Consider the following 14,184-nt stretch of genomic DNA (forward strand, 5'->3'; position numbering starts at 1 on the left):
TGTGGCCGCAAAAATATTTGCCAACCACCAAAGGGAAGTCAAGAGGATTAGCCCACTCTTCTGAAATATGAACATTTCCAGTGTGTGTAATGTTGATTGTCGCACACTTTGAAAAGGGATGAAATTCATGCTCGAAGAAAAGCTTTGCCTCCTCTACAAGCTCCCATTTTGTCTCCAAGGAAACCGAGCAATTCAACAATTCAGGTAGTGACATTTTGTGTGCGACTTTGCCATTCACTGCAGTCACACAATGGGCGGGGCTAGCATGCCTGCATTGGGTGCTGCCCAACCTCCAATTTAGGAGATATACATCTCTGCTCTTTGCTTTTCCTTCCTTTTTATCCCTTTGCAGCCAGGATTTGTTTCCTTGCTAATGAGATGTGACAAGAAGCCACCCAGCATCATGCACACTTGCAGCAGTGATCAATTACTGATGTAAAAAAGTCACGGATGTTCATGGATGCCATTGTTGAAGTGTCTACTGTCTTTGGAGTGGGCAATTTATTTTTATCTTTGCCATTGGTGTGGAAATGCGCAAGGGTTAGAGAGAGAAGGCATTTCCTGCATACCTCACCATTGGCAGATCTTCTCTGCCGTCTTTTTTTTTTTTTATGGTAATAGAGCCTCACTTGCTCTCCCTTCCCTCCCTCCTTCCCTCCCTCGCTGCCTCTCTACCTCACTCTCACTCACCCACCCACACACACACAATCACACACACTCGAGTGGGAGCTTAAATGCGATCGTCATTTCTCTGTCATCTCCAGATCATTCAACATGTTATTTTTCTGAAGATCCTGGATATTTTTTTTTTTTTCCTTCGCTCCTTCCACATTCCAACTTTGCTGGGAAGCTGAATCGATGCAACAGAAGTTGTGAGACTGATTTAAACCGGCACCTCGAAAACCATTAAGAGATTTTCATCACTGGATCATTTGCTTTGTGTTCATCGAGTCAAGTGGTTAAAAAAAAAAGAAAAAAAAAGAATTCCAGTCACCTTTTTGTTCCACGTCATGGAAACCTTGTAAACGCTGCTTTTATGGAGTGTGAAATTTTGGATGCATGAGCCAAGTTTGGAAGGAAAAAGTCAGACAAAAGCTGATGGAACAGCTGCAACGTGCTGAAGGCTTCTTTCAAACAAGACAACACAGGTACCAACTTGCATGGTCACTTGAAAAGGGCAGACTTGCGTCAATGAATTAAAACGATAACACCAAAGCAACAACTTGTTTTAAGCACCCCTGCCACAAGCCCTAAGCTATTTTCAGAGCCGCTTTAGAAGCCTCAAGAGCGTATGCTTTCCTCATAATGGCCGTTGTCCAAGGTTACTCTCCGCATGTCTCCAAGCAGGACTTCACAAAAGAATGAATGAAACTAGACTATGCCAAGTCACTCAAAGAAATGTCAGAATATTCAGGGGCCAACCTGATCGATGATGCTTTTTTAATCACTGACGAAAACTCCTCTTATTTTGCTTCTAGTATCTTCAGAAATGACCACCGTGTCCATGGAGCCCGTCGGAGTCCTGGTGGAGAGGAGCACCAACGTCACCGAGCCCCCTCAGAGCGCTCATGAGGACCCGGCGGCCACCTTCGCCATTGGCACCATTCTCTCCATTATGTTTCTCGTGGGAGTCTTGGGAAACATCTACACCCTGGTGGTGATGTGCCATTCCATGCGGAGCGCAGCTTCAATGTACATTTATATCATCAACCTGGCTTTGGCAGATCTCATGTATCTTCTCACCATCCCGTTTGTGGTGTGTACGCACTTCCTGAAGCGCTGGTACTTTGGGGACGCCGGTTGTCGGATCCTGATCAGCATGGACTTCCTGACCATGCACGCCAGTATCTTCACACTGACTATCATGAGCACAGAGCGCTACTTTGCGGTGCTCCGACCCTTGGATACGGTCAAACGCTCCAAAAAGTATCGCAAAGCCATCGCGCTACTCGTTTGGGCCGCCTCGCTTATCCTCACCTTACCCATGATTGTAAGCATTCAGTTGATGAAGGTGGGCAACAAGGCGATGTGTCTTCCCACCTTGTCATCGCTGTCCTACAAGATTTACATCACCTTCCTTTTTTGCACGAGCATCGTCGCCCCCGGACTGATCATCGGCTACCTTTACATCCAACTTGCTCGGACTTACTGGGTTTCACAAACGGTGACCTTCAAAACCACCAATAAGCTTCCCAACCTGAAGGTCAGTGCAATATCTATCTTTTCAAAACACCTTTTGTTTTGTTTTAGGAATGAGTATTTAAGCTTTGGTGACTCAGGCAGCAAAAAAAAAAAAAAAAACCTTGTTTTCCTGCCCCCCCCCCAATCTTGATCACATGATTGAATATGAATTGATCTGTTTGCTCTTTCTCACCAACACATTGGCCACAGACGTCACTGTCAATGGACTGGTATCAAGTGCACACATGATAAGAGCCCACAAAAGAGCCCATACGGCACGTAGCAGGAAGCCATCTGAGTGACCGTGATGAGGCATTCGGCTTCACAATTACAATCTCGAATTAGGAAAGGCATTTGGGCAGTGGCCAAGTGGCAGAGATGTCACACCCATTGCCGTCATACAGATAAATAGGACAACAGCGAGGAAGTTATGCCATACGTGTTAGTCAAAAAGAAAATAGGTAGAAGGCTGTTATTTTTATCCGTTTCATTTAAGTGGCTTACTCAAGCAGATGAAAGGTGAAATCATGAGCAGTTTTGCAACGGCATCGTAGCAAGGCCAGGATCATCTTTGCTCATCTAATAACAGATGATTTTTATTTTCATCGGCTATATTGTTGTCCCTTTCAAGGTGACTCCACAAAGTGTTGATACTATCACAGACGCTCGCAACTTGGCCTATTTAGAGAGGGGGCCATTTGCGCTGTGGGTGTGAACACAGCTGACTTGAGCCACAGCCAGTATGTTTAGAAGGAGCTGCAAGTAGCCAGATGATAAAGTTGCCATCCACCACACATGTCAGAAGAGCTTGGATTGCTGACCTATTCTTTCTGGTTTATCTCCCCCCAAAGGTTCTCTACTTGATTTTCACCATCGTGCTCCTCTTTTGGGCATGTTTCTTGCCTTTTTGGATATGGCAACTCCTGGGTCAGTACCATCCGTCACTGCCCCTGTCGTCCGCAGCCAAGCGCAACATCAATTACCTGACGACATGTCTGACGTACTCCAACAGCTGCATCAACCCCTTCCTATACACACTGCTCACCAAGAACTACAAGGAGTATTTGAGGAAGCACAACCGCTCGTGGTCAGCCGGGAGTTTTTTTGACAGGAGAGGCCGTACGCAGCGCTCGCCGCGCAGGTCACCGTCCGCGAGCAGTCAGCAGTGCACGGAGAGTTTCATGCTCACGCACACGGCCTCCTTGCGGGCCCACAACAGCAGCTTGTGAGGTAGGCACATGCCTGTTTTTATGATTGGTCACAAAAAGTTGGAGCTGACCAACACCGTCAAACAGTTGCAAAGAGCTTTTCATTTGTTCAGACAGTTTTTTGTTTCCTTTTTTTGGAGCATTTAGTCTGTGTCAAGGTGGGTACCGTAATTTTCAGACTATAAGTCGCAACGGAGTATAAGTCGCACCAGCCATAAAATGCCCAAAAAAGTGAAAAAAAACCAACATATATATGTGTATAAGTCGCTCCTGAGTATAAGTCGGCCCCCCTCCCACCCAAACTATGAAAAAAAACGCGACTTATAGTCCGAAAATTACGGTATTTTATGAAAGGTCAGCAGACACATCATTCTGCATTCCCTCTCACACAAACAACAAATACTCATTTTAGATGTCCCTTGCAAATGTTTCCTTCAGAGGAAATTGAGAAACATTTCCATGGTTTTGTTCACCAGCTCAGCTTTACAGATGAATCGCTTGTCATGCAACATTTTGAGTCGAGGTCAAAACATTCAGCATGGCTTACCTGGTGTCGGTCACTTGAGGGTTGCAATACGAGCCCAAAGGCAGTTGCGATGCTCATTTCAGTCGACTGCTTCATATGTAAATGAAGAACAAAAAAAATACATGAATAAATAAATGCACAATTCATTATTTATTATTACATTAGTATTCTTAATTGTGGGTCATGATCACATGACATTTTCTTGCAAATTCTTATTTAATAACATCCGAGAATGCAAAAGTGTTACGTCAAGTTAATAAAAGATTTTAGGATGATGTCTGTTCAAGTAGACGAGACAAAAATAGATTTCTTTGTGCGAACCCCGCAGTGAAAATATTGACCCATTATTGCAGAAATACAGAGCTGACATAAAACATTTACTATAAAAGTTTCACACTGACATTTTATGTATTCATTTTCTTATCAACAAAAAGAAACGGTCTCCCGGGAAACACTGGCAGCCTTTGAAAAATACATGTGGCAATAAATTGCCTTTTCAGCAGCCACTCATTTGCGACCATTTTTCCCTTTTGGAAAACGATTACAAACTCAGTTGTGTTGGGTTCCCTTTGATGATTTTATTGTGAGTCTCGAGAGTGCAGCGGTTTTACTGCCGAATTCTCAAGTGGACCGTAAAGGTGCTTCGGCAAAATATCGCAGGTTAAAAACATAAATCCTCATAGTGACAGATCCCTGGCTGCCAATTGAAAAGCGCCTCAAAGTCATAATGACGCTTGATGGTATCATGATTACAACAACAAAAGGCAGGAAAAGGCCAGCGGACTCAGGAAATGGCAGGCATAAAGCATTGCTTTCTACCTTCCTACTTTGAATGGGCTGTTTAATTTTCACTACGGCTAAAGTTGAATCTGTTTTGCACTTCACTCTGGAATATCCCTCTCAAGTGACCGAGATTAGCATTAAAAGGCCATGAACGGGACAATAATCATTGACAATAGTTTAGGGCGCTATTAAAATGCTGTCTTAGCAACAATAGCAAGTCCATCCATATTTAATACGGGGAAGTGTCAGGGGGGGAAAGAAAAGGAGCAGCAGAATGAGCAATTAGACATGTTTTGCAACAGTGATTCATGGCTCCACTTTGCAAGTTCTCCGGACATGTTTGCATGGGCATTTCGGAGCGGGCGTCTTCCTTTTCGTGGCAGATGGACAATGTAAGGAAGGGGAAATTGAAAAAAGAGCCATGACGATATTTAAGGTACCTTTTCAAGTACAGTTCCGCGCCAACGTGCGAATATGTCGGCCGCGCTAACCTGATTCTTCTACACGCACGCATTGTTACAAGAAAGGAAAAGATCTCGACATGATCCTTTGAAAGCTGCGGCGCTGCTAACGTCAGCAGTGCACATTCAAGCAATCCCCGATCGGTGACGAGCATGTTAAAGAATGAATGAGGAATTGAACAGGTTGCCATTTTCTTGTCTCAGTCATAAGTGAGAAACATAATAGCAGCGGGATACGTGTCTTGTAACACACTTAATTAAAGGTCTGACAGACTAAATGAGAGGTCATCTCTTTAAAGGTCTTCTGGTCACGCAGACAATAACTCATTTCTGCTAGCATGGATATGAAAGACTTGCTGATCTTACAAGATGATTCTAGTGACTTGACCCACAAACGGTAATTAATGTTGCCAATGTGATGGGATTTTTTTGTTCTTCCCGTGAATGTCGTCAAGAGGCTGTAGTCTTTTGAAAAATGTCCAATTTAATTTGTTCTTCTGAAGATCTCATGCTTATTCAGATATACATTGAAAGTAAGAGCGAATTGGTCGAAATAGCTAACCAATGGTGGCTTCAAATGGGCTCCACATTATTTATAGTGTTAAGGAGTCTCCATACATATGTAAATATCCCTACCTCCTTTTATTTTTTGCTTCTTTCCTCTCTTTGTTTGATGATAATATAGTGTACAATAGCTACAGCTGCCAGGACAATCAGGTGTTTGTGGTTCAGTTAAAAAAATAAAATAAAAAATGCTGGGCGTTATGTGCAACAACAGGTTAAAACGTGCATTCTAAAGATTATCAAGCTGCTGGTCCTCAAGGTCCGGGGGCAAAGATATGGCCCGTCGCATCGTTTAATGCAGCCCAGAAAAAAGAAAAAACATCGACTTCATGCGTCACTACTAAAATTGCAAATTGTCTCCAGTTCAAAAAAAAAATAGAGATATTGCTAGCAATTGTTGTTAGAGATTAGTTGAAGAGATGTTCTCCTTTTGCTTCATCCCAAAATGCATCCGATGTTCCTAGGTGCCTTGACAGATTTTGAAACCCCCCTAATAAAATAGTAAGACAATCCAAGTAAGAGTGTGCGATCAGACCGAGCGTTCTTGACTGCTTGTTGCATCAAAGCTGGGAGAAAAAAAATGATGATAGGGGATTGCAAAAGTGACGTCGGTGCCACGTCACCTTCTTAAGGCAATATAAACCAAATTTCGGGGGTTTTTTTGTCATCTAATAATGTCAATCATTTCTAGAGGATGACAAACCACCATCATGACGCAATGTTCAGGCGTGAAGTGCTTTGAGAACCCTTAAAGAGAATTTCTGGCCTCTTTCATCACGTGTCATCACCTGCTTGCAGAAGCGGCGAGATGAGCCGTGAAGCTTGTCAGTGCGGTGCTGTCGCTCATCCTGATTGATATTTTCTCCCACTGTGCAAGTGCACAGGCATCACTTTTTGCATTGAGCTTCGCCGAGATGGATGCTGACCTTGGAAAAATGAATAATATCACTTTTATAGAAGCACTTCCCCCCCCCACCACCCTGTGACGGCTGTCTCGTACGTCATCACTCTGTACCTATCTGCGGGACATTTCTTCACCCCCACCTTTCAAAGTCGCGATCGTTGCGAAATGTTTGCATTGGATCAGAGCTCATTATCATCATGCACATACAAGCCAAGATGCTGCTGACAAGCTAACCGACGGAATTCTCATGAATACTTCAAGTCTTGCATTGGGGCATGCAAGGAGAGGATTTTCTATATTAGTATTCAAAGAAGTCACAAAAGTCTCCTTCCATTCACGTTGTGCATTGCATTTCATAGTCAGGTTCAGAAGATAAGTCCAAGTTCTATTTGGGGGAGTAATAATCACTACAAGAGGGAAAATGTAGAGTAAGATGGACGTGGAGCTGTATAAAAATGAGAAGTCTTTCTGTGAAAATTAGTAGCTTGTTTTTTGTAATTGTGTATGGCACAGACGAGATGAAATAATGGCTGTTATCCATTGAGTAGTGCCATTTCTCATTTTTTTTGTCCATGTCCATTAATAGTTGTTAATTGTAGGAGCTGTCTTTTTTTTATATTTTAAAATGGCCGTTTATTTATTTTTTTCAATTTTTTTACAGATTTAGGGAGCTTGTATCTTTCTTCCATAAAAATCTTGCATCTTGTGTGCTCACAGAAAGTCAAGCAGGCAAGTTGATATCCTGGTTGCCCTTGTAATGATACAACATGAGTATCATCCATCACAAGGCCTTCAAATTTGTATTTGTGTCTGTTTGCTGAAAGATGCTCACTCTTTGGGCTTAATCTGAGCCAATAAATCAAAATCCTCCATCAATCTAAAAAGAGTTTCTCTCACAAAAGAGTGCGCTCATGCTCTCTCTTGCTCTTTCCTTAGACAACCTTCACAATATGAACATCACTATTTTCTTCAGCGCAAAAATCAGGATTGTATTTCTTAAAAAAAGACTTTTTTCCTCCGCTTCACCCTGAGGATATTTTTGACATTGGAAGTTTGTGTGAACAAATGTGTCTTTCCACTTTTGCCGTGAAGTGATTTCAAAAGCAAGCGATCAATAAAGCATGAGCCCAATTCCAAAACGGCACTTTGTAAAACTTTGAAGTTCGTAAAACACTGTTGCCTGTCTTTAAATAAACGCTGTGACTATGGTTCTCACCGATCATTCCTATTATGTGACCTTATTATTAATCTAGCGTCCTAATACAAATAGAATCCTCTCAAGGGACAGATTAGGCACTTGAATACATTCCAAATCCGCCCCCCTTACGTGAACCAGAAATCCCAAATGCTTTAGGGCTAATCTAAAATCCCACTGGCTCACTACCATAAACTATGATTATTATTCTTAACATAATGAGCCAGAATGACGTCACTGAGTATTATTAGTATGTCGAATATCAAAATGAATATCAATGAAAATAATGCAAGGTGAATGAAGTCAATTGTGAGTTTCTTCTTTTTTTTACGTATATTTTAAATCCAAAACTGATTTGTTTGATTGAAATAATTTTGTTACATCCCTAATATGTATTGATATATTCAGCTGGGTCCCTCTGATGCTAATCTTTGTTCTCTCTGTCGTATTCTTCCAACCTACCTACCTACCTACCTACCTACCTACCTACCTACCTACCTACCTACCTACCTACCTACCAATCAACCATAAACAGAATAAGTTACTTAATTGGTAATTGAAAGCACAGCGTGTGTCTCGACCTGCTGAGGCTGCACAGCCTTTCAATGTCAATAGCCACTGAAATTAAATTATTATGTTGTCAGATTAGAGAATCGACTCGCTGACATTGGAGATTAGTGTAAATCCTGATACCCCCCAAAATGAACCGCTGGGTAAATCCCTTAACACCTCTAGCAAACACAGAGGATTGAATTTGGCGTGATGACATTTCATAAACATCTTGCCAATTGTTATAAAAGAAAGTAAAGAGAAATCTTTGGAAAAATCTCGATTGAATGGCTAAAAAAATTCATAATGGCGTTAGAATGCTAACAACTGTTTCATTCATTTCTTTTCCTGCTTTCAAAACGGTGAACTTTATAAAGGGGTTTAATCGAGCAGGCGGTGGAAAAAAAGATCTTCAGCCTTGGACTACTTTAAAACGTCATCAAGTCACTTCACGAAGCCAACCAAAACAGCTTACATAACGTCTAGCGACGGGTCTAGTCTTTAATTAGACTTTAGTTTCTAATTTATGTCGGCTGGGATTCATTTGTGTCCCTGAAGAGCCATAGAAAAGAATGCAAAATTCAGCGACTTTTCAAAAGGTTCGATTCAAACTTCTGTAAATATGACATATTTTGATGTCACGGCTCAATGCCTAGCTTAAAGCATCCAATCGAATGTGCCTATTTTTCCTAAAAAAGCTTGTGATACATTTTGTCACTATTTTCTATTCTCCACATGCACAAATTATTTGGCTGTGGACAGATATGACGATATATGAATGCTTTCATTGTTTCCCGATGACCAAGGAAAAGCACTCTTCTTGCCTGGCTTGACTTTAAGGGTTTATTAAATCTGAAGCACTTCTTTCAATTATCCCGTGAAAAAGAAATGAAAAGCCGAGGATCAATGGCCTGAAACTACAGAAGATGTAGCAGAAAGGAAGAAAAAAAAAAAGAAAAGCTCGTCTTCTTTCTTACAACTTCTGATTCAGCCAGAGGACAAAGCGGCAGAGAAATTTAAAACTACACCGGTGGACGGTGATGAACCAGAATCAGTTGACATGGCTGAGTGGATGGCTGCAGCGGTCACAAATGAAAAAGCCTGCAAATTCCTTTCAATCCCTTCCAACACTGGACTCTGTGCAAGACTATTCTTATTTATAGAAGACAGAAACCGAGTCGCTCCCTTTTCTACTCCATTGTCAGATCTGCATTTAAGGCAACCAATTCAATCATTTCCTTGTGTCCCATGATCTATTGCATCTCTGACTTCTGATTTTCCAAAGATGATGGCTTTCGAGTCATGCACCGAGTGTGAAAAGAGATCAGGAGAACCGCGGAGGATCAATACGCTTTACAAAGCAGGAATGGATCAGCCGCTGTATCGAGTTTGTCTGCGCTTCTATCGCATTTAATCCTGGAAATTAGGCTTCTTTTGTTCACGACCAATAGGTCCCCCCCGAGTAATCGCTGCCATCTCGCAAACCTCGTTCACGCTTGATTGCTTTTAGTCAGGTGAAAATTGACATGTGGACATGTTGCCCTACGTTGTCGGCCTCCACCTTGACGTAAATAGCCAACGGCGTCGTGCGAGCGCAGTTGCGGAGGAGTCACAAGTGTACGAGCCAAGTGAAGAAATACTGTGCATTCCACGTTATCCGTTACAGAGGTTAAATATGACACGACGGGCCGACTGGGAGATTTATGTACGCGTTGTTGCAAGATAGCGATCTCTCGTACACGCTTGTTAAAAGGTCAAGGGCTGCTGTTGGATATTCTATTTCAGACATGGACGGCATAATCTCTCTTTTAAAACACTTCGTGGCCGACTGCTTGGCCTTTGTAAAAATCCACAAGAACCCACACGGACAGGGAAAGTTGGCAGTCTTAGCAGTTAGCATGGCAAAGCAAACGATCTTTTGCTTTTGTCTTTGCACAACATTCATATCTGCAGTTAGAGTTTGTGAAATCACTGCGTGACCTCAAGTGTTCATCACGAAGCGATAAACAACCGCACAGTTCCTGACACCCCCCCCCCCCCCCACCTCCACTAGCCTTTTATGTGTCCTCCATTACCATGCTTTTGCACATAGGGGAAAATATGCACCTCATTGGATGATGCTGCCATGTAGGTGATAACTGGGCCATTTGACTATCACTGTTGAGAGAGGACAGTGGCGCATGTGAAAAGTGGGAGTGGTTGCGAAGGAGAGACATTAGCGCAAAGGGCACGTAGCCAAGTGCGCAGGTTTCAAATGAACATAGACGGACGGCCATTGGCTGGGAGAAGTTGCCATTGCTATTTTCTGCCGCCGGCTATTCAAGTGCCACTCAATTGCTAAGTAGAGAGGGACAAGGAGGACAAGCGCTAACTTAAGCCACCCCGACCTCCACGTGACCCTTAAGTGTTTTGGAGCGGAGCGACGGATCAACACATTGATGTATCTATTCTGTTCAGCCAAACCGAAATCGATCGTCATTAGGCAAACGGTCGAATCGTAAATCAAAGTTATGCACAGCTTGTTTGGTTACCGTGGAGATAGAAAGCTCAAACGAGTCCAGCGGTGTTAGATCACAAGTTTAAATAGATGGAGCAGCAATGAAAAGGTAGTACAAGAGGCATGTGCGCTTGTTTGCCAATACTTATATTTTGTTGCTCTGATAAATTAAACAGACACATGTCAGGTTCTACCAAAAAAGACCCTACTAGACTATTTTGGCGATTATATTAATACACGTCTACCAGTGTCAGCCTTAATGTTCCATGCTGTGCTTTGTCATTCTGGTCCACCTCTAGTGTATTCTATTTTTAGTGCCGTATTACAAGGTTATCTGTATGGTCAAGGAGCGAGTCTAAAATCTTATCAGAATGTCAAACATTGCAATTAGAACATAACAGCACGTTGACGTAATGGTGATTTATCACGTCATGATTTTCATCCGTGCCACAAAAACAGAGAGATACATCTCGTCCCATGTGTTGTGACACAAATCGATGCTCCTGCACGATGAGCTCCCTCTTGGTTGAGCCTGCAGGACTCCTCGGAGATACGAACGTGCGCATTGTGTTGGGAGTATCACGTAAAGATATATTTGTTGGGTCCATCACTTATTGTGTGGTGGGCATGATCACCGAAGCAAATTGCTGGTGCTACCTAAATAGACTTCATGTGTTCCCTGTGCTTGACAGATCTGACGGAAGTGCGCTGAAGGAAGACAAAGGACCAAAGAAGCACGTGGAAATGGCTTGTTATCTCTGTGAAATTGACAGAATAAATAGAAGCGTGACAAATGTAATGGATGTTTTTCGAACACACTTTCATACGTGTGCTCACGATGAACCTCTATGTATCGTCTTACTGAATATACTTCATTTCAACGAGCTTGTGTCTTGGCAAAATCGTGTCATGAACGCTTGCTCGAGTTGAAGCCCTGCTGATGTTAACGCTGCTAAAAATAACAATGTTCATCTGTGGAACAAATGGCGTGTTTTTGCTTTTCCTAGAATTGATATATGTATAGTTTGGCTTCAGTTGCTCATGAATTGTTTATTAAAAAAAGATTTGGGCACAATGAAAAGAAAAAGAGTCAAAATGCCAGTGGAGAAAGGGAAGAAAAGAATGAAGTTATAATATTATGATAATAATTGCTGTTGTAAAATAAAGAGACTCTTCTTCTAGTACTACAAAATATCCAGTTTTCTTGTCATATTCTGTTTGTAATACATGTTATTAGTAGTTCAGTCTTTTCAATGTAGCCCTCTCTACCAAAGACAGAAAGGTGCATCAACTCCAATAAAACGCAACCAGCGCGTATTGTTATAAAGTAGCACAATGCAAACTAGTTCTTTTTTTTTCTTAAATACTACCATGTGTTTTTTTTTTTTTTTATATGTAGCTTAAATCAACTGAAATGGCCTAAAATCTATCAAACGAAAGCACATTTAGTTTCACGCAATTCTATTTTGTTGGGAAACCCCCCAAAAAATGATGTTTAATAAAATGATGTTGAATCTGCGTCTGTGTTTATTCCTTTTTTGTCATGTAATTAATGACAAGCTTTATCAATAACAAGCAACATGCAGTGTGACTGTAATATATGATCGAATTATTTTAAAGTGCATTTCTTTCAGCCTGTTCAGATTCGGTGCCAGCTTGATCACACTTTGCGTCAAGCTGTTCCAGCTATCGATTTACCGAGCATTAGAAGACAAGCTCGCTGTAAACATCACCATGCTCTTGTACTTCTATTTGTACACAAACGTATCAAAACAACCGACATGGCGACGCCATTAGCCATAACAGACAGCCCGAGATTAAAAGCAAAGACATGACTGTGAAACGTCAAAGCGGTGAGCCCTAGCTTGCTAACATTCATGGTATAATGAATATAGTCCATTTAATGATGGCCATAAGATTTTGCTTGATGTATGCATCTCCAGTAAATGTCAAGCCCGGTGATTCCTACTGCTTGCCTTTCGTCCACTTTTTAAAAAAATAGTCTACGGATATAATCCTCAAGGACAGGAATGTGAAATCTTTTCAATACATGTCGTCTGCTTCTCTTTGAATTTATTTCCGTCAATAGCGGTTCTGTGTCGTGAAACTTCTCAATGGTTGACATTGAGAACATTTTCAACGCAGACGTAGGCTGACTGTGATTACGACTTGAAACAGAATGAGAAGAAAGTAACGTGAAGTTTGAAGCAATTGGCCGGGTCGGTCTCATTTGTCTCGATACAAAGACTTTGGTCCTTGATCTTGCACTTGAAGCCGTGCTGGGTGCATTATTAACCTTTGGAAACAAACGAGCGCCTCTTCTCAAACAGACATTTCCTTTTTTTATCCCCCTCCCCAAATAGAATTCTTCTTGAAAATAATTTGCAGTGAATTATTATGTTGCTGTTACTTGGTTTGAAATAATTCATTCGTATTTATGGGGGAACAAAATGCCAATAAAACAATGGTGGGGGGAAAAAACAAACTACTCTTCCCTACCTTCGCTGTGGGCTAATTAAAAGACTTGATTTAGAATCTCACTCAATATAATAATCCCTGCTTCAAAAACGGCTTTAAAAAAATAAAGATTGGCAACAGTTTTGTGTTTTGTCACATATTTTTTTGAGCACCTCACGTTTGTTCCGATTTCCAAGTATACAAAATAATTTGCTAAACACTGAAAAACATCAAACATAAGGCAACATTTGAATCATCAAAACGGTTTGTGTGGCTATTCGTGCTGTGACTGACAATAAATCTCAAATCCCCCTTAATTTTCTTCCAATCCCGAACCAACATAACTAAAAAAAGAAAAAAGAAACACGACTAGCAGAGGCCGAACGATGAAAAATTACAATCAATACAGACTGGGAGGAAGATATAGCATTTGGTGGACTGTGCCAAGTGCTTTGTATACTTTGAAGGAAGTTCTATAAATCAGGCCCATTTACCATGTGCCCTCTGTGACCAACTAAGACCTCTATCTCCACTTTCCAGTTTGAGCAGACATTCATGAAGAAAATGTTGGGAACATTCATCAAACCTATTTTTTTTTCCCTTCAAAATTGAATGACACCTTGATTAATCTATCAGGTATGAAATATCGATGTGTAAGATTTTATAAATGATTCAGACTTTTTTTTTTTTAAGGCCGGTGGAATTGTGTTTTAAAGGACGTAAAATCATGATGATGGAAATTGGTAACATCATTATGCTAAATTATAAATCAACAGCAACATGGGTTTATGACAATAGGTCACCCTGCTCCACAAAGTTTAGTAGCTGCATATATTGCCGTTCCACAGAAGATTGGACT

At 41.4% G+C, this 14,184-nt stretch overlaps 2 protein-coding genes across 29 annotated transcripts in view; one reads left to right on the forward strand and one right to left on the reverse strand.

The window, feature by feature from the left end:
* The window catches only part of uts2r2 (urotensin-2 receptor 2), a 49,690-nt gene that overhangs the window by 16,952 nt on the left and 18,554 nt on the right, over positions 1-14,184 (reverse strand). For 23 of the 28 annotated variants that reach the window (XR_009718716.1, XR_009718711.1, XR_009718710.1 and 20 more), the window contains exons 10-11: positions 6,512-6,644; positions 3,937-4,002 (exon numbers count right to left, since the gene is read on the reverse strand). The gene's annotated coding sequence lies outside the window, so the exon portion shown is untranslated. Of the gene's footprint in view, positions 1-3,936; positions 4,006-6,511; positions 6,650-14,184 lie in introns of all 28 variants that reach the window. The other 5 variants (XR_009718698.1, XR_009718724.1, XR_009718723.1 and 2 more) reach the window with 5 other exon arrangements.
* Positions 672-11,726, forward strand: LOC133171279 (urotensin-2 receptor). The gene is made up of 4 exons (XM_061304514.1): positions 672-1,148; positions 1,479-2,203; positions 3,033-3,411; positions 11,561-11,726. The coding sequence occupies exons 2-3, from the start codon at positions 1,490-1,492 to the stop codon at positions 3,408-3,410; spliced, it is 1,092 nt and encodes a 363-aa protein (XP_061160498.1). The 5' UTR covers positions 672-1,148; positions 1,479-1,489; the 3' UTR covers position 3,411; positions 11,561-11,726.

This window comes from Syngnathus typhle, linkage group LG18, assembly GCF_033458585.1.
Source record: "Syngnathus typhle isolate RoL2023-S1 ecotype Sweden linkage group LG18, RoL_Styp_1.0, whole genome shotgun sequence".
In the NCBI taxonomy this organism is placed as follows: domain Eukaryota; kingdom Metazoa; phylum Chordata; class Actinopteri; order Syngnathiformes; family Syngnathidae; genus Syngnathus; species Syngnathus typhle.

Coding starts and splice junctions, on each gene's coding strand:
- LOC133171279 (XM_061304514.1), top strand. CDS start 1,490: ATGACCACCGTGTCCATGGAGCCCGTCGGAGTCCTGGTGGAGAGGAGC. Junction 2,204..3,032: donor ATAAGCTTCCCAACCTGAAG/GTCAGTGCAATA, acceptor CTCCCCCCAAAG/GTTCTCTACTTGATTTTCAC.